The 23,502-nt window shown below is 37.9% G+C and overlaps 1 protein-coding gene across 1 annotated transcript in view; it reads right to left on the reverse strand.

Moving 5' to 3' along the window:
* The window catches only part of Themis (thymocyte selection associated), a 194,951-nt gene that overhangs the window by 147,618 nt on the left and 23,831 nt on the right, over positions 1-23,502 (reverse strand). Inside the window, exon 2 of the mRNA XM_006991444.4 lies at positions 2,234-2,395. Coding sequence (XP_006991506.2) covers positions 2,234-2,395 — 162 coding nt within the window. The remainder of the gene's footprint in view (positions 1-2,233; positions 2,396-23,502) is intronic.

The raw sequence follows: 23,502 nt of genomic DNA on the forward strand, positions 1-23,502 counted from the left end.
TGTAGTATATATGTGGAGAGAGAGGGAGAGAGGGAGAGGGAGAGGGAGAGGGAGAGAGGAGAGAGGAGAGAGAGAGAGAGAGAGAGAGAGAGAGAGAGAGAGAGAGAGAGAGAGAGAGAGAGATTGAGAGATTACATCTAAATTTATTATTTAGGAATACTTGTTATGAAGCACTGGTTCTCAACTCAGGTTAGTACCATCTTAGGAGTTTGAGAAAACTTCATGACCAGACATCAACCAAATAAATCAGGATGCCTCATGTGTCATGACTTTCTAGTCTCCCTAGAGGAGTTCACTGTGTAGCCATGTTTGAAAACCATGTTATGAAAGATCAGGAAGGCTATAAAAGAATAGGCAAGCTTTTGGTTCAAAGGGACAGAAAATGGCATTGGAAGAATCTTCTCCTAAATATAACTAATTTATTTTTACTCTCCAAACCTCAGGTTAATTATCATATTCTCTGAAGAGCATTTTTGTACTCTCCCAATGATATCCATAAGAATCCTAATAATAGTAATATGTTATCACTATTTTATAGACCTTGATATATTCCAGATGTCATAACAAGCACTTTAATTATGTTTTAATAATTTCCTTCAGACTCTAGGAGCCAAGTAGTAGTATTAGTATTTAATATTACATTTGGTGAAAGTAAATAACTTGTCAAGGTAACACAACTAAAAGCTGGTGGAGTTGGAAGTACAGCTACCAAATCTATATGCTGAAACATGACCTACTGATCCTATGTAGCTCAGGTAGACATCAATCATACTGTGAAGCACATTACATTATAATGCTTTTGTGATTTTTTCATTCACTACTCATTTGCTCATTCAATAGACAGGTGTTGAATTTATTCTCAATGTACTCTATGGTGGAAATATGAAGTCTGGGAATTAGTAGTGTAGAGCACACATCAACAAATAAGTTGACTGGCCAAATCCTGCTAGCCACCTTCTTTTTATATTAAAGTTTTTGTTGAGCCAAAACCATGGTCATCAGTTGACTGGTATGATAGCTGTCATGACCTTCATGTCACAAGATTGTAGCAGGGTAGTTATGAAAAACAACCTGACTACAAGGCTTTAAAATGTGATTTACAGAAAGTTTGACAGCCCATAGTCTAGAGAACAAGACAAGTGAATCACTAGTGACTACCTAATGATATGCATGTTGTGGTACTTACACCGCAGGATATAAATAAAAAATACATATCTAAGGATAGAAGAATGGAGGGCAACCAATTCCTATAAGGCATGGCATTGGAAAGCTGGATAGAATTACCTAGATAAAAAGGAACAACCAGATCAGTAACATCCTGTGTGCGGTGAGGCAATGAACTATGTAATCGTTAAAAAAAAAAAAATAAAGTAGATAGGTTTAAATGATGCTAATTAATTTTATGCCCCTCATGAAAATGTAGTTTTGACTTCTTTTTCATTTTCATCACTTTATTAGAGAGGGATATATGGGCAGGTTCTTGTTATGTGGCCCAGATTCTCCTTAAAGTCATGATTGACCTGTCTCAAAGTGCTGGGATCATAAATATGCACTACCATGATCAGCTAACAGATTTACTGACTCTCATTAGAACATCTAGTGATGCACATGGCAAAATGCATTCCTAGGGACCGAAAGTTCTGGTGTGTTATTGCACAGTCAGATGACTAAGGCTAATAATTATGTTCTGTACATTTCAAAGAACTAATAGATAGGTTTTTTACATTTTCCACCATAAGGAAAAATTAATTAATTGAGACTATAGAGGTCTTTAGCTTGATTTAAATATTATGTATACATTCATATTACATTCCTTTATTAATATTATGTTTATGTTGCTATGTACCAATCAAAAATAATCTTACTTTAAAGACACACTAAACACTTGTAAATGGTCATTTGTTAACTAAAGTGACTAGTCCCCACATTAAAAAAAATGAAAAATGCATAACATGGTTCCTTTTGTAGTTCTTGAAATTCTATCTTCTTCAACCCACCAACTACACAGCCTATCCCAGGCAGTTATCACCATTTCAGACTTGCAATCCCAGGCAGGACAAACTTGAGGTGAAGGCCAGTCTGGTTTAGTTAGGGAGAACCTCTCTCAAAACCACAGCAGCAGCAACACCACAAAAAGCAGTATGAAAGTGGCCATTTTTTCTTTGTTTTCAATTGTTTTGATTAATTACATATGACTATTAATAATTTGTGAAGTGGTTGCAATCAACTATACCTGGAAAATTCATGGGCAATTCAAAGGGCTTCTGGGATGCAGAATCTCTAGTATTATCCTCACAAATTTCAGCCATGATCTTCTTAATTTTGAGACCTGTGATTTTAATCACTTCTCCTGTTGACAAACAGCATTCGTTGCCAAACATTTCATAAATAGACCCTGAAAAGAAAGAAAATAATCTTTTTTTTAAAAAAGGTTAAACAGTAAAAACCAAAATCCATGTCAAGAGCCTCACATAAAATGTTTTCACTCAGTTCTTCCCTTAGCCACCTAATAAACAGGAATTAAATCTGACTGTCCCAAAATGTACACCATGCACCAGGAAACATATTGGATTTTCACTTTATCCACTAGGCAAAGTATAAACAATCTTATTTTTTCACTATTTTAAATGAACTTATAGTTTGCTCATCACTTTTAGCTCATTTATCTAAGGTCAAACACATGCAGGTCTCCCGCTGCCAGGATTTATGGCACATTTTTGCCAGGTCACAGAATTAGGTTTATATGAGTCAACAGCAATTTGAGTAAGTTCTGCAAACAGGGCTATGATACAATCCAAGACCCAAAGACAGACAGGCTTGTACACCAGAGCTTCATACTAACAGCTCCCTACTGATTTTTCAGATCTGGTTCCCTTAATCATCGTGAATTTAAGTCTCCTTAGCCATTTTTATCTGTTGCTTTTTGACAAGCTGGAGACAGTGTTCAATACCTTTATGGCAATAGGTGGCAGAGCAGCCCAGCAAAACAGAGTAGCGTCACTGTGGTTCATGATTTCAACCTCCTTCTTGACAAACCTCTCATGCTGGATACGAATGTTAAGGTTTTCATTCATTTATTTTCTTTCCGTGGTCTCCCAAAGAGAAGGAGAACGGGCAGTGAAACAATCAAACCATGAACATCAGGGAAGATGAGGTCACAGTTCTGAGCAGTCAGCCCTAGTCATAAAGAGAACAACCCAAGGCGGCTTCTCTGGTAGACAATGGCATCACAAACGAACAGTAGCTTACAACTGGCGTAAGGAGCATTGTACAACCGCAAGCATGTAAATACAATAGTAACGTGTCCCTCCATCCACAATGGCTCAAAGCTTCTTGATCAAGGTAAATATAAGGCTACGAGGACAAAATGCTAGCTCTATCTGCCTTCTGAAATTTTCTCTTTTGAAAAGTAAATTTTCTATTTCCATTTTTTTTCTTTAGTGCCCTCACAGACTCTGGTCTGATATATAGGTATAACTATAAGTATAGGTATAGATATACATACTATAACCCTCTTATGGCATTCATGGCTTTCATAAAAGTTTATAAAGTTGGGATTTAACCCAGTTCAAAACACTCTATGACTATACCAATGTCTCAACAGGCAGCATGATATAACACAATCGAAGAATCTGAAAGTATTTGACTTACATAGAGACAATTTACGTAGCAGCACAGCCACCTCTAGGCAACCTAAGAAAACAGATATTCTGACCTTCCTTGTTCTTCCAGAGTACCTCTGTGGCCCAAAGGACAAGAGAGGGGCTAACAGTCTCGTGGAGGTGAGGCTCCCAAGCAGAGTGGAAATGGAAGTCCAGCATGTGAGCATCCTGTACTGAGAACATCAGTCCTGAGGATCAGCTTGTCTGGTCCTCAAGCTTTGAGTATCTGATCCACAACCCCCATTTGCCTTCTCACACTGTTCTCTTAACTACTTCTGTTCTTGTACCTTTATTAACCTGAGTACATAGAGTTACCAGTCTCAAGTCCTTTTCTCTTTGGAATAAGCTGAGGGATAAAATAAATAACTCAAAAAAATCCATGCAACATTTATTGTCAGTGAACTAAGAACAGTTATATGCTATGCTAAATCACATACTAACATTTTATACCATTACCATTATATCATCCTGTATTTAACTTTTCCTGAGTTTGGTTTTTATTACTCCCAATTCTAGTTTAAGGTTCACTAGAAAAAATATTGCATCATATTTTTGTATGATTACAATATATCCAGGCCCCCCTTTTCACTCAGTCAGTAACCTGAATGTCTTAGGCCTTGTGAGTGGCAGTAGGCATCGGGGATGAGATGTATAGTCTTTTCCCTCGGAAGCATGGTCCTGCAAAGAGTGGGCAGGTAGGCAGACCATTGAAAAAGACCAGGAAGAAGCCATAATGTAGGAAATGCAGAGTATTGTGAAGTCTCAGAAGCATTTCATTTCCATGGGAAAGAGCAAAGGAGAAGGAATCCTGAAGGAGACAATGGCCGGTGTGGACTTTAAAGGAAGGGTCACATAATGCAAAAATGGGCAAAGGCAATAGTATTAGAAAGGTCCTAAGATATAAAAAGAAACAAACAAAAGAAACCTGACACATTCTGGAAACTTTAAGTAGTTTCTTGTGTCTAAATCATAAAGTAAGAGAAGTGAAGTGTTTTTTAGTTTAGTTTTATCTTGTTTTAAGAAGGAATAGGTGGAGGAAGTCAAAATTATTCAGTTTTTTATTAAATTTACAATGCACAAAACAATGGTCTGAAGTAACTTTAAAGTCAGGGAATCTACATTTCCAGTTATCAGGGTCCCAGAACAAATACCAATTTAATAAGAGGTCATTTGTACTCTAGACATTAACTACCCAAACTGTGGTCCACTGTGTCACCCGGGAGCTTGTTAGAATCTTGGCCAGAGTTGCTGATTCAGAACCTGCATTCTTAACAAGCTCCCCAGATGATTAATAAGTACATTAAGGTTTGTAAAGCACTGGTCTGCAAGCACACAACTGAAACAACCTGTTTTGATATTGTGGCAAAAGAAATCAGAGGAGCATGGGCCACCCTCCCAGAGAAAACCTTGGGTGTCACCGAGGTGGGGAACAGGAAAAGGATTTGAGATATGTAAGTGTTAAGGAAAGATTTTTTTTTCTTTATCAAGTGAAATAGGACATAATTTAACTGAACACCTTTTAGCTGAAAGTGTTGCCCTTAATTTCTGTACAATGAGTGTCTATTCTTCCATATGATTTATAGCCAAATGAATGGCAGAAAATGCCATCTTCTTTTACAGGTTCAAAAGGATCCAAAATTCAAAAGATAAATTTGTGCAAGATTATATATCAGTCTGTAAGGGCGAGAAGCCGGAGAATGCTGTGACAATAAAATTATGCTTTCTAGCCAACACATTAAAAGTTTCTAGTCTCATCCTAAGCATCTCTCTCTCTCCTTAAAAATAAAAGGGAAATTCACTTCTTTTATTAATATTAGAATAAGAACACCATGCAAATGCTAACAGAAAATTCCTCTTTTAACATGTGACTACCATTTTGTTTCTAACCAAGAAACCTCTCTCTCTCTCTCTCTCTCTCTCTCTCTCTCTCTCTCTCTCTTCCTCCCCTTTCTCTCTCTCCCCCTCTCTCCCCTTCCTCTCTCTCCTTTCTCCCTCTCTCTCCCTCCCCCCCCAATGTCTTGTGTAGTCCAGGCTGGTCTTCAACTCATAATGCAGCCCAAGAAGTCCATAGACTTCTGATTTTCCTGCTTCATATGTCCCAGGTGCTGCCACGCGCAGTCAACATGGTGCTGGAGATCCACCCCAGGGCTTTGAGCATGTGAGGCAAACACTCTACCAGCTGAACCACATCCTCACCACTTCTATACTTGAAAGGCTGCTCAGGGGCCCCCAAAATGAAGAAGTTGTGTCAGTGACAGATAACAAAGCCATATAGCTAGCTACTTGTAGATCCTTGAATCAGGCAAGTTTCCCATACTTTATTCTTACCAATATAATACCTTCTAAAATATACTTTTCCCTGAGGTTTAATATAATGATGAATTTTAAAAATAGGCAACTTCCATGAGCTCAGAATAAACACATATGTGTGATTGCTTCTTAAACTTTTGCTGAGATGTGTGTCTGAAGTATGTTTGCTTATGCATAGACATACATATTCAAGTAGTTTTCATTCCATTTTAACCAGGAGACATGTATTTTGAATATGCAAGTCTCAAATCTATTAAATCTTTACAGACTGATTCTTTCCAAGTCAGAGCATATGTATTCAGGATAATGCCAAACATCAGAGCAAACTGGAACAAAGCAGCCTGTTTTCAGTGATCAAACATTGCCCCTGAAGGCTGTAATGAAAGAACCATGTGCCTTTGAAATCACCTTTTCTGTAATGCTTCTTTGCTCGATAAAAACGACACATTAATATCCTTTTATAAGCTCATCCCTTGCTTGACAATTCATATAAGAAATGCTATGATCACATAGGAACAGCCGAAACGACTGGTTCTACAGACCTTTTTTCCCCTTCCATTTCCTCTCCAAGTTAAAAGTGTGTGGCAGTCAGGAAAGAGGAAGCTCCGCTGTTTGTAGGTTTTCTGCTCAGTGTTCAGACACACCATGCCCCAAACTGTGCCTGTCCTTCATTCCTTTACCTCCTCACCAACCTGTCCCTGCTCAACTGACCCTGAAGATTCAGCTAACACTCATCCTCAAAACCTCCTTTTATCCAACCTAAAGAAATGTTCATTCCCTCCTCTGTAACCAGAAGTTTTCTTGTGTCCTGTCCCGCCCCACAGCCACTCACACCCACGTAAACACACAGAGGCTTATATTAATTAAAACTGCTTGGCCATTAGCTCAGGCTAACTACTAACTAGCTCTTACACTTAAACTCAGCCCATTTCTGGTCAACTATATGTCGCCATGTGTTCCTTGGCTTTACCTGTGTGCCGTTACATGGCCCTCCCTGGATGGTGGGCTGGCATCTTCTGACTCAGCCTTCCGCTTCCCAGAATTCTCTTTGTCTGCTTATCCCTCCTGTACTTCCTGCCTGGCCACTGGCCAATCAGCATTCTATTAAACCAGTGTACACAAGCATGATCCCTGAGCACTCCTGTGTTCTACTAGCACTTTGTACACACTTCCTCACAGGCCTTTGGGGATTATCATCACAGCTTGAATTGGGGCAATTTCTTTTTATTATTGACATCATGTGCATTTGGGGATTTATTATGATTTCCTAGAAAAAAGACAACAAGTTAGATAAATGTACAAACCCTCCCCTCCCCCACCCCACCCCTCAGAGCCACTATGTAGTTTTTGTCCATACTAGATCCCTGTGAGTGTCTTCATTATTAACCTTTACTGTAAATGTTAACAGATTAGAATGATTGTATAACTGTCTTTCTACATCAGCATGTCTTCCTCAAGGGTTGATGTGAGGTGTATTTTCTATTGGTGTGTTTACTATCAAAGAGACAAGCACATGTCAGATTATGAGGCTGCCTTTTAAGTACTCTAAAGAAGGTAAAGGGTTCTTTGATGTGATTTCTACTTTTATTTTTCCACGTTAGTTACAAGGGATTGAACCAATGGCCTTATGCATGCTGGGTAATGCTGTGGGATTTTTGTACACTGTGTGAAGATATATTGCTGTGATGGATTTAATCAAGAGCTGAATTGCCAAATACAGAGGAGATATAGGCGAGACTTCCAGTCAGAGAGAGAGGAAGTAGGAGACGAATGCAGGCATGGGAGAGATGCCAGGAGACCCAGAAGAAGCAGGATGAGTGGTACATGACAGAAGGTAGACTGATAGAAATAGGTTAAGTTATAAGAGCTAGTTAAAAACAAGCCTAAGCTAAAGCCATGCTTTCCTAATTAATAACAAGTCTCTGTGTCATTATTTGGGAGCTGGCTGGCAGGACAGAGAAAGACTTGTCACAGGGTAATCATTCCGCAGCTGGGCTACATAGCCATACCCAAAAGTTTTTTTATTTTGAGACAGGATCTCACAAAATTGCCCGGGCTGGTCTAAATCTTGCATCCTCAGTATCTTGAGTAGATGGGATTACAGGCATACACCACCAGGCTTGACTGCTACTTTCCATTATATTTGGTTGTATATGATGGACTTTGCAGTGGACCTCATGTGAAGATTTGTGATAGATATGGATGCATTAGGAAGTCTTACCTGAAAAATATGGTTTCTAGTATATGACAATGTATAAGAGAACCATACTGGTTGCCTTTGCTCCTTGTAAATATGTTGATGATTCTATGCTCAAGACCAGTATACATTATTAGGAAGCAGCATATCCATAAAGGAAGCCTCTAAGTATGAAATTATTATATTAGATATGTGTCCCTAAGCATCATGATTGATAGACATTAAAGATACTTTTAGAGAGAGCTCTTTGATTTTTTTCTAGATAATTCTCCATATGAATAAAGCTTAAAAGGAACTATGACTGGAGTAGATATTTGTATGGCCAGCCTAATATAAAAGGACATTCCTATCTACTCCAAGACCAAGACAAATTCTTTTCCACCATCTGAAGAATCTGCCTAAAAGTAAGTGGACATGTTGTTCCAGCACAACATTGAGATCACTAGGTACATGAATTAGCGAGCCCATTGCTTACCTAGCAGTAGAATAAGACCCTGACTATTAATAAGAATCGATCTTTCAAGTCCATGCTTTTCCTACCCCAACATATCAGTCAAAAAGAGCAGTAAAAGTAATGATGAGTGCTCTCAAAATTATCAGTGAATGGTCTCCACAGCCTTGAAGAATGTGGGATTCTCCTAGTTAATTAAGGGTTGAAATATTATCCAGGAAATGAAGCCTAAAAATAGCAGTGTACAAGACGTTGCAGTGTATGTAGGCAAAGTTTTGAAAATCTGGATTTGGGGCCGAGGTAGTGGCACACATCTTTACTCTCAGCACTCAGGAGGCAGAGGCAGGTATATTTCTGAGAGTTGAAGGCCAGCCTATTCCACACAGCAAGTTCCAGGTCAGCCAAGGCTACATGGTGAGACCCTCTATCAAATAAAACAAAATCAAATCAAATCTGAACAAACAAAAGCAAGGAAAGACCTTACGGATTGGAAAAAAAAAAAACCCTGAAGTTTAAGAGAAAAAAAGAAAAAAGATTAAAATGTTAGTAGGACCAGCAATTTAAAAAAGAGCTGAGTTTTCCGGCCATAAGAGTTTTACTTATTATACTAATTGGGGAGGAATAATTCAGCTTCTTAAATGGCAAAGTCTGTTAATTTAACATAATTTTAAAGAATGTACTACAGGGTTTTGCGCATGCTCATTATTACTGATGTAGTCTTTGAGCTCTCTATGTCAATGATTGCCACAGTAAAAAGATGGAGGGGTGTTTGGTATGAAATGGATATTTCTCTTATGTATTCCCAAATCCTTTTGTATTCTATGATAATGGGACAGATTTGTAGTTCTTCATCACCTGATATTACTGTTGACCATACTTCCCTACATTTTACTTAAATTTCAAGCAACAAAATGACATTAAAATAATAAGTTTCTTAGGAGTTGGCTCATTGTCTTCACAAGGATTTGGTTTCAAATATAGGTTATGACTGTTAAAAGCCTTCCTAAGTTTTATAACTGAGATGTTAAGCAAAGCTACTATAGACCAAAAGTCATAAAGCTGTTCTCTACTTCTCACTTAATGAATATGAATGTACTGGCTATGTTGATTATCCAGGGCCTCAAATGTACTCTAAAATGCACACACAATACATAAAAGTAAAGCTTTATCATGGTATACATTTCCCAGAGGTTATTAGCATTAATAAGGCACTTAATTGGCAATTGTGCTTGTGAATGATACTATAGAATTCAAGAGTAAAGTTTTTAGAAATTTTTACAGGCATTTTGAAGACAAGGTTCATTGACATAACTAATAGAAATTAGTATTTTGTATGTATTTTTCCTCAATTTCTGTAATTCATTTTAATTGCAGTTTCTCAAAATACAAGTGTAGAGTGGACTAGAATAACAAAATAAATGAGTCTTCACCATAGAGAAGCATCTCTTGAGTATTAAGTAGAAGCATATGACTACAGCCAAACAGGGATGCAGAGGTAGTCTCAAGCAGTTCAAGAGTTAAAAAAGAGACCTAATACACAGAGAGTTCATTGGAGTTGTTAACTTGGCTCTCTTGATGGTACCAGCAGCATAGGTGTTCTGATTACACACATTTTAATCAACATGACAGTAATAGTTCTAACTGCAACTTACAGTGATATTACAAAATGTATTTTACTGGAAAGTGAACATTGCTTTGATACAATTCCAGTTGGTTATGTGAGATAGTGAGATTCTGATTCCCACATTATTCTCCTCTGAATTGTATTAGACAGTGCTCAGGCACAGTTTACCTGGATGCTATGATGCATGCTATATGTATCTATATAGTCATGAACAGGTTTGGCCAGTATTCTCCATGAGTGAGATGACAAACATCTGTAGTATATTCTACCACTTGGTCCTGCTATCATGATTCAATTATGACACATTTCCAATGGACTCAGACATGACCTAATAATCATCTTCCACATAAAGTTCCTGTTGACCCTCCATCATTTAAAGACTGCTTACCAAGGATGATTTATCTCCAGGCAGGCTTGCTCTCTGATTTAACTTGTTTCCTTTAACCCCTTTTGGATGTTATTTACTTTTGAAGATCGTAATCCTTGGGCTAATTTGCTAGCTAACTCTTTATCAAAAGAAATATAGCAAAAGAATATAATCACCCATTCTCCATTTATTCCAGAGCAGTTGTCTACACTAAGGCACAAAAACATACTTTGATAGTGACCATAGATTTATATATCTTAAAGATAGATATAGTGTGAACTTAAATCTAAAAATCTGTTGAATTTTATCATCTCAGTGTGAGCTTGTAACTCAGATACAACCTCATATTACTAAAGTACTACCATGACGATTCTACAATCACAGTTCTACTGAGTGACTGTTCAAACTATCTCTGAACCTGTTCATTGAAGGAATTCCATTTATTTTAAACATTTAAGCAGGAATAATTTATGGTGACTTGTTTTATTTTTTAGTAATTCTTGTTGCTAAAATACTCTTCATTATACTAATAATCATTTATGTTCCTATAGGATAGGCATATAAACTCCTTTAGCCCTTGGGATAATATAGAAAGCAATGACTTTAACTCTTCCACATAGAAACTTTGAAATGTTTGAAGAAGGCTGTCACCAGTTGTCTATTCCAAAAATGAAAGTTTTCAAACCCATTGGGGATGTGTTAGAGGTTTAGTTCATTATAGGTGGCTTATTGGGTAACTATTCGAAACATATCTTTCATGAATATGAAGGCTGTCTTGGAGGTTTACAATATGGCAGTACCCTGCCTTTCAGAAATATGTGTGCTTATATTCCTAGAAAGGAAGTTAAAAAGAAATACTAAGAAGAGCCAGTCATTTCAAGGCAGCCATTGACTTTGTCAGTTGGGATGATTATTCTTCACCGTCAGCTTGGAAGAACTGGAATTGCCCAGGAGACACACCTCTTGGTGGTTCTTTGAGGACATTCCCAGAAATATTTCACTGAGAAGGGAAGACTTGGCCTGTGGTCTCCCAGATGAATTTGTTAATACACTCAGAAAGCTAGTTGGGCACACTCATCACTGTTGTCACGCCCTCCCATGCATCCCTTCAAAATACTTCCTTCCCTGAAACCTACTTCTTGTCAGGGATTTGGTCACAACAATGAGAAATGTAACTGACACAGCAACAACAAAAAACACATTAAAATAACTGGAAGCCAAGTAGTAAATTCAGGAAAACAATATCTCATCAGTAGCTAAATTCTTCCTTTAAGTACACTCCTTTGTTAATGCCTAAGCTTGAGGATTACTCACTCATGGAAGATAACAACATTTTTTTTTTTTGTCATTCTTTGGTTGTGAGACTCAAACTTTTTGAATGTTGGAAAATAATAATCTTGAAAGTATCATTTTTATTTAAAGATAAAAGTTTTTTCACAATTACCAAAATCTTTTCATGTGAATGTAATAATAAAAAATGGATGACTATTACATGATGCATTTTAGTCCAAGAGGGATGCAGTATGTACATAAAGGGATTTCTTCCAATGCTGAAAAGAAAATAGGACAACAATTTCTCAGTTGCAGAGAGAAAGAAAACTAAATACAATATGCCAGTTTTTACTTTAAAAATCAGTTCTTTATGTCACATGAGGAAAAGAAATGTTTTGGAGATCAAAGTTTTTGTGCTACAAGACGTTTCTTACTGTGAGAAGTAAAGCCTAGGTCATGAGGAAGAAAGTCACAGAATTTATCTTTTGCTGGTTGATTGAGAAGAGAGCAAAGGATTCTGGTCTCTGAGAGTCTGTGGCTCAGTGGCTGAGCACAGGACATGCTACAGCCTCAATGCTGAGCTGGTTTTATTGTCTCACTCTTCTCTCATTTAAAGAGTTCAACTTTCCCATGCACTCACTTCATGTGTATATTAGAGTGATGGTTTTTAACTTGATGGAAAATATCGCTTTATTGATCAGATATTAGTTGTAGAACATTTGGGTTTGGTTTTCAAAGTGACTAGTCCTTCATAACAGATGCCCAGAAAGGCAATGAGAAGGCACATCTGCAATGCTACCTTTAACTGGAGATGCGGAGCATTGAAACACCTGACAGATACCATAGGTTTTCTTGCTCTTTCTCTTCCTTTTAAAATTTGATGTCCTTTCTTTTGTATATTCTGATTCACTGACGTTTTTCATTGGTTTGTTTTGATTTAACACAAAGAAGAGAAGGTTAAAGGCCTAACATGTCCTCAACACAAGGAAAATTAACCCATGTGTGGTGACACACACCTGTCATTTCAGCACTGGAGTGGCTGAGGAAGGCAAATCACAAGCTTGAGACAAACCTGACTGAGATAAACAGCAGGAAATTGTGTTAAGACACAAAGCAATAGACATGCATATGTATATATATATATATATATATATATATATATGCTATGTAATTTTATAAAGTACAATGCTCATTATGAGTTACCTAATTGCATTTTTATAGTTTCATTTTATGGAATTTTTGCAGTGATTAAATCTAAAGTAAACTGATTGGCAACATCATTTAGCAATTTAATTTAGTTTTTCAGATCAAATTTTTTCTTGTAAGAATTTTTCTCATTGTATCAAACCTACAACAGAGTGTCTATATCTTTGGAAGAATGATAACTCTTTAAACTTGGTGTTCAGATTAATGAGAAAGTTGAAATGCATTTTTATGAGACAACGTCCCACTACTCTGTCCAGGATGCCATTGGATTTATATTCTTTCTATCATAGCTTCAAAAGTAGCTGGGATTAAAGGCCTGGAGCATAATACCTGGCAGGAAAACATACATCAAAAATCTAAATCATATTTTAAATGTTAAATTTCCCTTTCATGAAAGAACTTTCCTGGCTCCATATTCTACCAAAAATTTTCAAGAATGACTAAAGCTTCATACCAAATTGAGTTGGTAGCTGGATTATAGAGGAATTGTCCATATCTCCTCTTGTTAAAGTCTCTTTCTATCATGGAGAAGCTAATACCTTCTAATTCTGAACATTAACTCAGAAACTATATAAAGAAACAAACAAGAACAAAAGATCTATTTCCTTTTTTTTTAAAAAAAAGCTCACATTGTTTCAAGCTGGAGAGAGAAGTCATACAAATATACAAAGGAAAAAACATTAAGGTAGAGAACATAGGAGACATTAATATATGGAGAGGGAAGGCAGTTTAAGCAGGAGGAGGAATGAGAAGAGATAACATGAAGAAAGTTTGAAAATGCCATAGGAAAACTGATTATTTAATAGGTTTACTTGAACGTATACATACAATATATGCACGTACAGATTTTTTTATTGTCCTTTAAGGCAAGACATTTGGGGATGGGAGAGGTAGGTGGTACAGCATTTAAGAGCAAGGGCTGCTCTTGCAGAGAACACAGTTTCAATGTCCAGAACCCACATGTTAACTTGCAAGGATCTACCATTTCAATTTCAGAGGATCTAACATTTCTTCTGGCTCTTGTGGGCACCAGGCACACATGCATTTCACAGACATGCATGCAGGCAAAACACTCATATACATAAAAAGACATTAAAATAATTTAAAAATAAAAGCAAGAAAGTTATGTAAATAAAATAAAATATCAACTGGCTCTTAGATCTTACTAAAGAACTCATAGAATTTTGTAATGGATAATGGACACACACACACACATACTTAATGGAGTTAGTACACAGGGTGACTGTCTAAAAATACTGCAATGGAAACCATGATAACCCTCCCTTCAAATAGTTGGTTGGTCAAGGAAGTCTAAGGGACCTCAGAAACAATGCAGACTTTTGCCATTGTCTAGGTTGCTTCCTAGAACTTGAGAGTAAGACCCTATTGATTAAGAAATCACAATTTTTTTATTTTTATTTTTTGTTAAGAGATTTTCTGTTCATTTTACATACCAACCACAGATTCCCTTGTCCTCCCTCCTCCTTCCCCCGAACCTTCCTCCCTAACCCACCCCCAATTCCCTGACTCCCCATGGGAAATCACAAAATTTAACCATGGGACTTGGAGAAATTGAACTGGAACTTATGTGGAGGCATATTTGTGAGGACTGTATCTCATGGTTTCAGAAGGTAATGCACAGGCTGCCTAAGAAGAGGAGAAATCAGTAATATTATTGTGGTGGCTTGAATGACCATGGCTCCCATGAGACCATATATTTGTGTGATTAGTTATCAGTGAGTGGAACTGTTTGGGAAGAATTGGGTGTGGCTATGTTGGAGGATGCATGCTTTCCAGCACCATGCCTGTTTGTTTTCTTCCATGATGATTATGCACTAAACCTCTAAATCTGTAAGCAAGCCCCCCAGTTACATGCTTTCTTTTCTAAGAGTTGCCTTGGTTATGGTGTCTCTTCATAGCAATAGAACAATAACTAAGATGCTTACATAGTTGTAGTGCCTATGAATCACAATGATAACTGACCTGGCAAGATATCCCCTATGGTGTAGTCATGGTACTTTTATGTTGGAGGTAACCAACCACTGTCTAATTGGATGTAAAACTCAATTAACTGGAAGCAATTCATGCCTGGTACTATAAACCTAGCTTACTACCTGTGGTTGGAGAGGTCAAAGACTAGAGGAGAATCTACTACTGCTATTTTCCTAAGCCAATATATTTTCTAACTATATTATAAATACTTATCATTATATCCACAGATAAGTGAAGATCTCAACCTTCATAAAACATGCTTCTTCATGCAGCAGATGAAAACTATTACAGAGCTCTACATCTGTTCAAAATACAGAAAATAAGTGATTATGGTGTGCATAGCCTCCATTGGGACATCTGCACTGTGGTCTCTACACTTAATGCTTAGAGAGCGTTGAGAAGGGGAAGCAGAAAGATTTTGAGAGTCAGAGGACCACGATACATGCTTATAGTGCCTTCTAGATGAGACAGGGAAGCTGCACCCATCAAATCTCAACAATAAGTTTGCCTAAACGAGACCTGCATAATGACAACTCTGGTGAATATGCCATCATTGATATGGAATATTCCACAAGCCCCAAACCCTAGAGGAAGACATACAGAGAAGCAATGGCTGCTGAGAAAGGGAGACTCAGTCTTCTACAGTAAAGAACTCACTGATAGGTTTGTCCGATCCCATATAGTCATCCCTAAACATGTACATATGAGCAATACTAAATGGACTCAATAGGTTGCGTATGTATGTGTAATGGTGTTAGTGTGTATAAATTAAAAATCAAAATAAAACTAGAAGACACTAATGCCAGATAGAAATGCCAGAAAGAGTTTTAGCTACAACTAAGATTTTTTTCTTTTTTATATATATATCTGTTAATAGCCAAGGGAAAAAACATGGTTTTCTCTTAAAAATGAGATATGAACACTTCTTTATTTTAGAGAAAATTTTTTTAGCTTAATAAACATTGTCATTCTTGAAAAAACTATCAGTCAATAATTGATTTGAATGTAGCATTTTGCCAAGCAATTTCTTTGTACTAAAACCTATGCTTGATTCTTTGGGATATAAAATAAAGGACTGAAGCTCTGATTATAAAATCCACTCTAACTGGGTGGTGGTGGCCCCGGGTGGTGGTGACGGTGGCGGTGGCGGTGGCGGTGGCGGTGGCGGCGCACACCTTTAATCCCAGTACTCTTTGGGAGGCAGAGACAGGTGGATCTCTGTGAGTTTGAGGCCAGCCTGATCCACAAAGTGGGTTCCAGGAAAGGCACAAAACTACACAGAGAAACCCTATCTCGAAAAAACCAAAAAAATAAAAATAAAATAAAAAAATAAAATAAAATCCACTCTAAGAACATTCATTCAACTGATGAAACAAATCTAAAACAAAAGTTCCTTAAACAAGAACTTCTTATTGCACATTTATTTGTTTTGTTTAGTTTAGTTTTGTGCATATGTATGTTGTGTTGTAGGTGAATACACACCATGGTGGGCATGTGAGAGCAAAGAACACTTTTGGGGAGTACATTGCTTTCTTCAGTCCTGGGGAATCAAACTCAAGTCATCAGGCCTGGTGGCAGGTGTCCTTACCCACTAAGGCAGTGTTTCTCAACCTGTGGGTCATGACCCCTGGGGCTGAACAACCCTTTCTTGAGGGTAGCATATCAGATATCCTGTATATCAGATATTTACATTATGATACATAACAGTAGCAAAATTACAGTTATGAAGTAGCAACAAAATAATTTTATGGTTGGGGGGGGGTCACTGCAATGTGAGGAACTATCTTAAAGGGTCGCAGCATTAGGAAGGTTGAGAACCACTGCACTAAGAAATCTTCCTGGCCCCAAAATAAGAAAATCAATTTTCCTCTATTAGGTAACAACTCAATAAGTGGCAGAGGTTTATGAGGCATCTTCATAAAACCAAGTCTTTCTTATGTGCTGTCTGGTCTCTCCTCAATCACACATGTTCGAATATGATCCCAAAATTCTTATCATAACATCTACAAACATGGGGGAAATGAAATAGTCCTTTCATTGAAGTGGCATGCAGAAGACATTTCACACATCAAACACCTTTACAACTCAATGGCCAAAGCTCAATGAAGTGGCCACAATTAAGCTTCAAGAAAGCAGTGAGCTATTGCCTTTAGCTGAAAGTCCTGCAGAAAGGGAGGTATTGTTCGAGGGCAGAAGACAGTTGTGCAACCAAAAGCCAGAAAGAAAGGCATTTCAATATTACATTATGTGAATTAGATCATACGGCACCTATAAAATCTTGCATTGTCATATGGAAAGACAGATGTGTGTTTTACTTGAAATACTAAAGACAGGAAGTCTGTTGCTAAGGGTAAGAGGACAGAATGAGCTTCTAGAATTGATGACTGAGAAAATAATGGGACAGAGACAAAAACCATCAGAAAGGGACTTTATCAGTTCCTTCTGGAGCTTTACTAGGAAAATGTCAAAAGTAAGAACGTCTTCTCACAGGGGTGTGGTTTGCATGGGAGTGTGTGTTCAGTGTGTACAAGGACCTGGGCTAAATCCCCAGTAGAAAGAGAAAACGGAGCAGAGAGAGAATGAGAGAGGAAATAAAAAATGAAAGAATGTCTACTCTAGAGCCAGGTTGAGATCTAGAAACTCCATTGATTGACCTTGGGTGAATTTTTCATCTGCTAAATGAAGTTAGTGCCTCAGGTTTCTTAACTTTATATGAGAAAAATAGAATCATCTCCAATAGTTGTTGTGAAGGACAAATAAGATAATTTTAAATGTGTATTTTGTATATGTATCTACCACATTTATGTGTGGGGTGAGTAATGAAAGTTCTCTGCTAATGGACAAGTACACTGCTACCTTTCATGTGGAAACTGGCTGAGACGTAACAAGGCAAGGCGTAAGTCTCTATAGCATTCCTGAAGAATCTGTACTTGAAGTGGAAAGTCAAGAGAAGGCTGGAAAAAATGTGGGATACAAGGAGAATCAAAGTAAGGATGCAGAAAAACATTATATGGAAACTTACTGTTTTATATACTAAGTTATAATATAATATTATATAACATATAATATATCATATATTGTATATAATTATATAATATAATATTGCATATATAATATAAAGTATAACATTTTAAGAACTTTGAACAGAGGTACCCTGCATGACTGGATAACGCTGTTTGCAGAATCCATGAATTATTAAACAAAAATCCCAGTGTTTTGTGCATTGTTGGACACTGAGGCTCCAGAGGTCCCCCAAACAAGACAAGCTACTGCCATTGCTCTTGATTGCCCTCAGGAACCAGATGGTAAGCCCCTATCACTAAAGACACACATACTTTAGTTAGAGGACATTGAGAAATCAGGCTGGACCTGAGCTGGATACTTCTTCCTTGCTTGACTAGCTTTCATAGTGCCGGAAGGTGCTATGAAAACTCTTAGATGAGAAAAGTCACCAACTATCTTACCAGATATGAATCTTGAGAGTTACAGTACCCACCTGCCAGGCAGGAAGCACTACTGGTGTAATATGGTTATGACTATTATGGGGTTAACCAATCACTTTGATGCCCTCTTCACAGGAGAGAATTCATGATAGATGCTGTAACCCTAATCAAAAGCCTATGACTAGACAGTTCATAGGCCCTAGGGGGACCCTAGCACTGCTAAATGCATATGGTGCTGTACTGCCGTCTTGATAATTTTGTTTCTATCCATAGATTATTGCGGCTCTCAGCTTTGGTCAGACAAGCTTCTCTTTGCATTTGGCAACAGTTAATGCATAAACTCATAAATGAGTGCTGAGAATGGGACTGTTGAGTTCCAGACTTAAGTGAGACATCTGTATTACCTCCTTCCAGTCTCAAGGAACATGCCAGAAGGGATTGGAAAGACCGTAAGAGCTGGAAGATGGAGAGGAGTGCTCTGAAGTGCTGTCTTCTAAATGTGGCACGGCCACTGCACCCATGAGCTCCTTGCAGCCATGTTTACCTGCACAAGACCTGCCCAGGATGGCGCAGAGACTCCCAAAGTCCTTCCTGCTCGTGAGGAGCTATTGGCTGCAACGATTGTTGAGGCAGGGAGAGCCATTTTCTTCCGTAGCGAACCGTAAGTTGCCCTGTGCTTCAGGGAATAGCCCCCACCCAGGCTCAGGGAAGCAACCCCCGTTAAACTCAGTGAGTCATGAAAACGAAACAAACAAACAAATAAATAAACAAAAAGAAGTGGAAAATAGAAGGGGAGGAGTTGGTGAGAAGAAATGGGTCAGAAAGAGCGGGGAGGGCAGAAGAGAGGGTGATTGTGGCAAAAATCAGCAAAATACGTTCACGCGTGAAAACTGACAAAAAATAATAAAAAAATTAGAAGAAGCTTTTAAATTGACTCTGTTGATTTACTGACTTACATTTTATTTATTTAGTATCAATAAATTAATTAAATATATACATTTTTCAAATGAAAGAATTATGTCGTTCACTTAGTGCTACATTGCTGAATAAATATAAATTGTTAATAGCAATCTACATGAAATTTTAACAAAGTGCAATATTTTAATCAAATAATCATATATACACATGTTTATAAAATATAGCTACAATGAAGATGATACTAAGAGAAAGTATCTGAAATTTTGAACTCAAAGAATATTATTATTATTATTATGTTTTTTATAAACCATCCAACAGGATTTATTAGCATTCAACAAGCATTTATTGAGTTCCAGACATATTAATCTTACACTTGCTGTAAAATCTTATTAAGAGGCTTCTGCCTCTGAGAAGATAGACGTGCGTTTTCCTACCCTCATATATTCCAGATCTAAAGCTCAAAAGCTAGCAACCTAGAAATGCCAAGTGGGTAGAGATGAAATATGTCCAAGCTTCACATGGTTATATAATCTTAGCCCTCGTGGTGCTGGGTCTGAAGACCTTGAGTTTAAGTCCACCCCTAGCTACGCATTGACAAAAGGTTGGGGGCTTATCTTGGTATATAGCAATACCCTGTCTCAAAGCGAAACAAATTCCTCATCAAAAGCCTGTTGGCTCTAGCTGAAAGATCAGGAAGCAACATGTAAACAGTAGCCACTCTACTGTAGACAAATGTCACAAAAAAAAGGCTGTGTTTTACCCATGTCAGCAAAGACTGAGTAGATATCCTGGACTCCTTTTCTTGAAAAAATGTCATAGACACCTTGTACCCACCCTCATCCCTATCCTTTGCTTGGGTTGTATCAGAAAAAGAACTCAGTGCTGGGACTTTTTCAACTTATTGAGGTAGTACTAATTTCCCCAACCCTTTGTGAAAACCACACCAACTTGTTGGGCTCTCATTACCTCCATAAAGCACTGAAGTGTTCCTTCTTCTCCCACTGGGGTGATGTCTAGTGAAAAATCGGGATTTTGTCACTAGCCAGCAAAGAAAAGCATCTATGGTCCAAACAGTGTAAGTACAGGCTTTCACAGACCCAAAAAGCTGCGTTCTTACAGATCCCTGGGTAGTGTCAGTGAAATGCCAGGGGTCCTTATCTGTTCTCTCTCCCTAGAGTGTCCCAGGATGCTTGCTTCAACTGTAATAATAGAGGAAAATTCAAAGAAGAAGATTTAGAAAAGATATGCCAAGCAAACATGTATCAGAGAAAATGGAAAGTGATATGTTTTAAAATAGAATTTGCTGCAAAAGTACCTAATACAGACAAAGAAAGAAAGAGAACAAGATGGTAAATGAGTCAGTTTGCCAAGGGGATATGGTGATGCCCGGTATGCCAGAGAGCTAAAAAAATTCCCTGTGATAACTGAAAGGAGGAAACAGAAGTCACAGCTGCACCTGGAAACTTCAGCACGATCCCTCAACAACTGACCAAAGTGCTAGACAGATTATCAGTTGAATCACAAAGAAACACTGTCAACAACAGATTCCAGTCTCCAGAGAGAGAATATTCTGCCTAACAACGGCAAAATACACTGCGTTCAAGTCCTCACAAGGACAAACAAGGAGATAAACTGTGCCTTCAAAGAGGCTCATGGGCTTGGGAGCAGTGAAGAGATGGCCCATCTGTAAAGGACTCTGTCTGCTTTTCCAGAGGACCTGGGTTTGACTCCCAGCACCACATTGTGGCTCACAACCTTATGTGTGTCCAGGCCAAGAGATCTGATACTCTTTTCTGGCCTCCATAGACACCAGACCTGCAAGTGGCCCACAGTCGTACAGTAAGGCGAAATACCCATACACATAAAGTAAAATAAAATTAATGAAAGCTTGGCAAACTTAAAAGAACTGGATTACAATAGTCTATGACCTCAAAGACATAAACTAAAAATAAAACCAAAATGTTCACAGGAAATTCTCTTTTCACTTAAAAGCCAGACACCATACAGTCAAGTCATGGACCAAAATAAACGAAAATGAAAATACAACTTGTCAAACTTCGTGCGATACAACTAGATAAGTTCTGAGAGAGAAAGTTTTAGCATGGGTGACTTATTTTAGAAGACAGAAACTTCCTCATATCAGTAAGCACCTATTACCTTAAGAACATTAAAAAAATAGAAACAATAGGAAAAAAAATCACTGAAGTAAATAAAAGATTGAAAAATTGCAATGAGAAGATGGAGAAGCGATACATTATGAAGGAGTGGAATGAAATGGGACAATGTTATATACCCTCCAGATATCATAACAATAAGAAGGACACTTTATACACAATTTTACCATTTAGGTCAGGTGAACCAGTTCCTCAAACATCCTTACTGTTCCTACCTCACTCAATATGAAATAGGTGATTTGGTCAGTCCTATTCCAATTAAAACTTCCCCCAAAGAAAATGGAGTGGAAGGTGATAGCAGAAGACACCCTGACAGATCTCCAGCCTCCATGTATGCACACACTGGCATATGTGACCCGCCCAAAAAAATACATATGCCACCCTCCTACACAGGATTGCCTGATAGCCTCTGGCTTTCCCAAATGATCTTCGAACTAAAATGACTACCATTGGAGAGAACTCATCAGGAGTAGATTTGTAAGGTAGGTCTTGAGGTGTTATTTTCCTGAGAAAGCTTTTGGAAGAGTCATCCGCTTGGAGGGTGACGGGAGACATTGGGAGTAATTGAGATGTACTGCCGGGTGATGCAGGCATGCGCAAGAAACTAACTACAAAAAGCAGGAAACTAAATGCCAAGAAATGTGTAGGCTGAGACTTTGGGAGACCAAGAAAACAACAGGTTCTATTTCATTGAAAGGAAGGGTTGGGAAAGAGGCAAAGAAAACCATCTACAATGTATGTCTCAAAAAAAAATCACCAGCTTTCAGCAGGGTGGTCCATAGGCAGGCTTCATGAGAATCAGAAGATGGATTTAATATATATATATATATAAATTTCTGGGCTATCCTCAAATATCCACAGAGTCTAAAAGTAAAATATAAATTTATGACCTATAATTTTATCAATGTATTCCTTGACAAATTCGTACATGTAGTATAATAGCGTCTGGTCACACTCACCCCTACACTCTTATCCTCCTCCCAAATCAAACAACCTCCAGCCCTTCCTACACCAATGTTTTAAAATCCCCAGACCATTCAGGTGTTGTTCCCAGAGCTTGTATAAATGCATTCACACCTCCAGGGTCTCTCTGGTCTCCAGATGCTGCTATGAAAAGCTGAGAGCCACCCATTGATCTCACAAAGAGCTGAGTCCCTCATCCCCCCATTACTCAGATACAACCTGACCACAGGTACATAGCCTAGTCCCACATTAACCAAGCCTGCTGCCTGGGATTGTGACTTTTTCCCCTCCCTGGGAAACCTTTAACATAGATTCCCTGCTGTGTCTGGCAGAACTGAAGCATGTCTTCAGATCCCCCAGCATGACCTGCAGTGTTAATAAATCTGTTACTCTGAAGGACAATTCATCTCAGCAACTTTCTCTGCTCCCTCTCTTCACCATCCATATCACTCAAGACATGGTAGATTGTAAGTTAGTTAGTTCTGTAAACACTGTTATACATCACAAAAAAAGGAAAGGGGTATCATAGTACTATATATCTGCCTAGAATAGCTTAACGATTCAGGTATGAGTCAAAATGGTAAGACTGAAATCAAAACAGACTAGAATAACTAACTCTATGCCTTGATTTTCTTCACCAAGAATAAGAATAAAGCACCTGAAAGATGTGTAGAAATAAATGTTTATGCTTATCGCAAGAAATATGTAATTTGCCTAACATATTCTAGCATAGAAAATGAGATACATAGATTCAACAGTTTTAGCTCCAAATGAAGGTAAGGGAAATACTGTTTAACATTTGAAGTGCATTAATTAGAAACATAAATGCATGGTAGGGCTGCTTAATGTGAAAAAATCCTAAGCACAAGTCCCAAGCTACCAGAAACGTCATCTATTTTTTATCTTATGCTAACAAAGGTTTT

The sequence above is a fragment of the Peromyscus maniculatus genome, chromosome 16 (assembly GCF_049852395.1).
Source record: "Peromyscus maniculatus bairdii isolate BWxNUB_F1_BW_parent chromosome 16, HU_Pman_BW_mat_3.1, whole genome shotgun sequence".
Taxonomy (NCBI): Eukaryota; Metazoa; Chordata; class Mammalia; order Rodentia; family Cricetidae; genus Peromyscus; species Peromyscus maniculatus.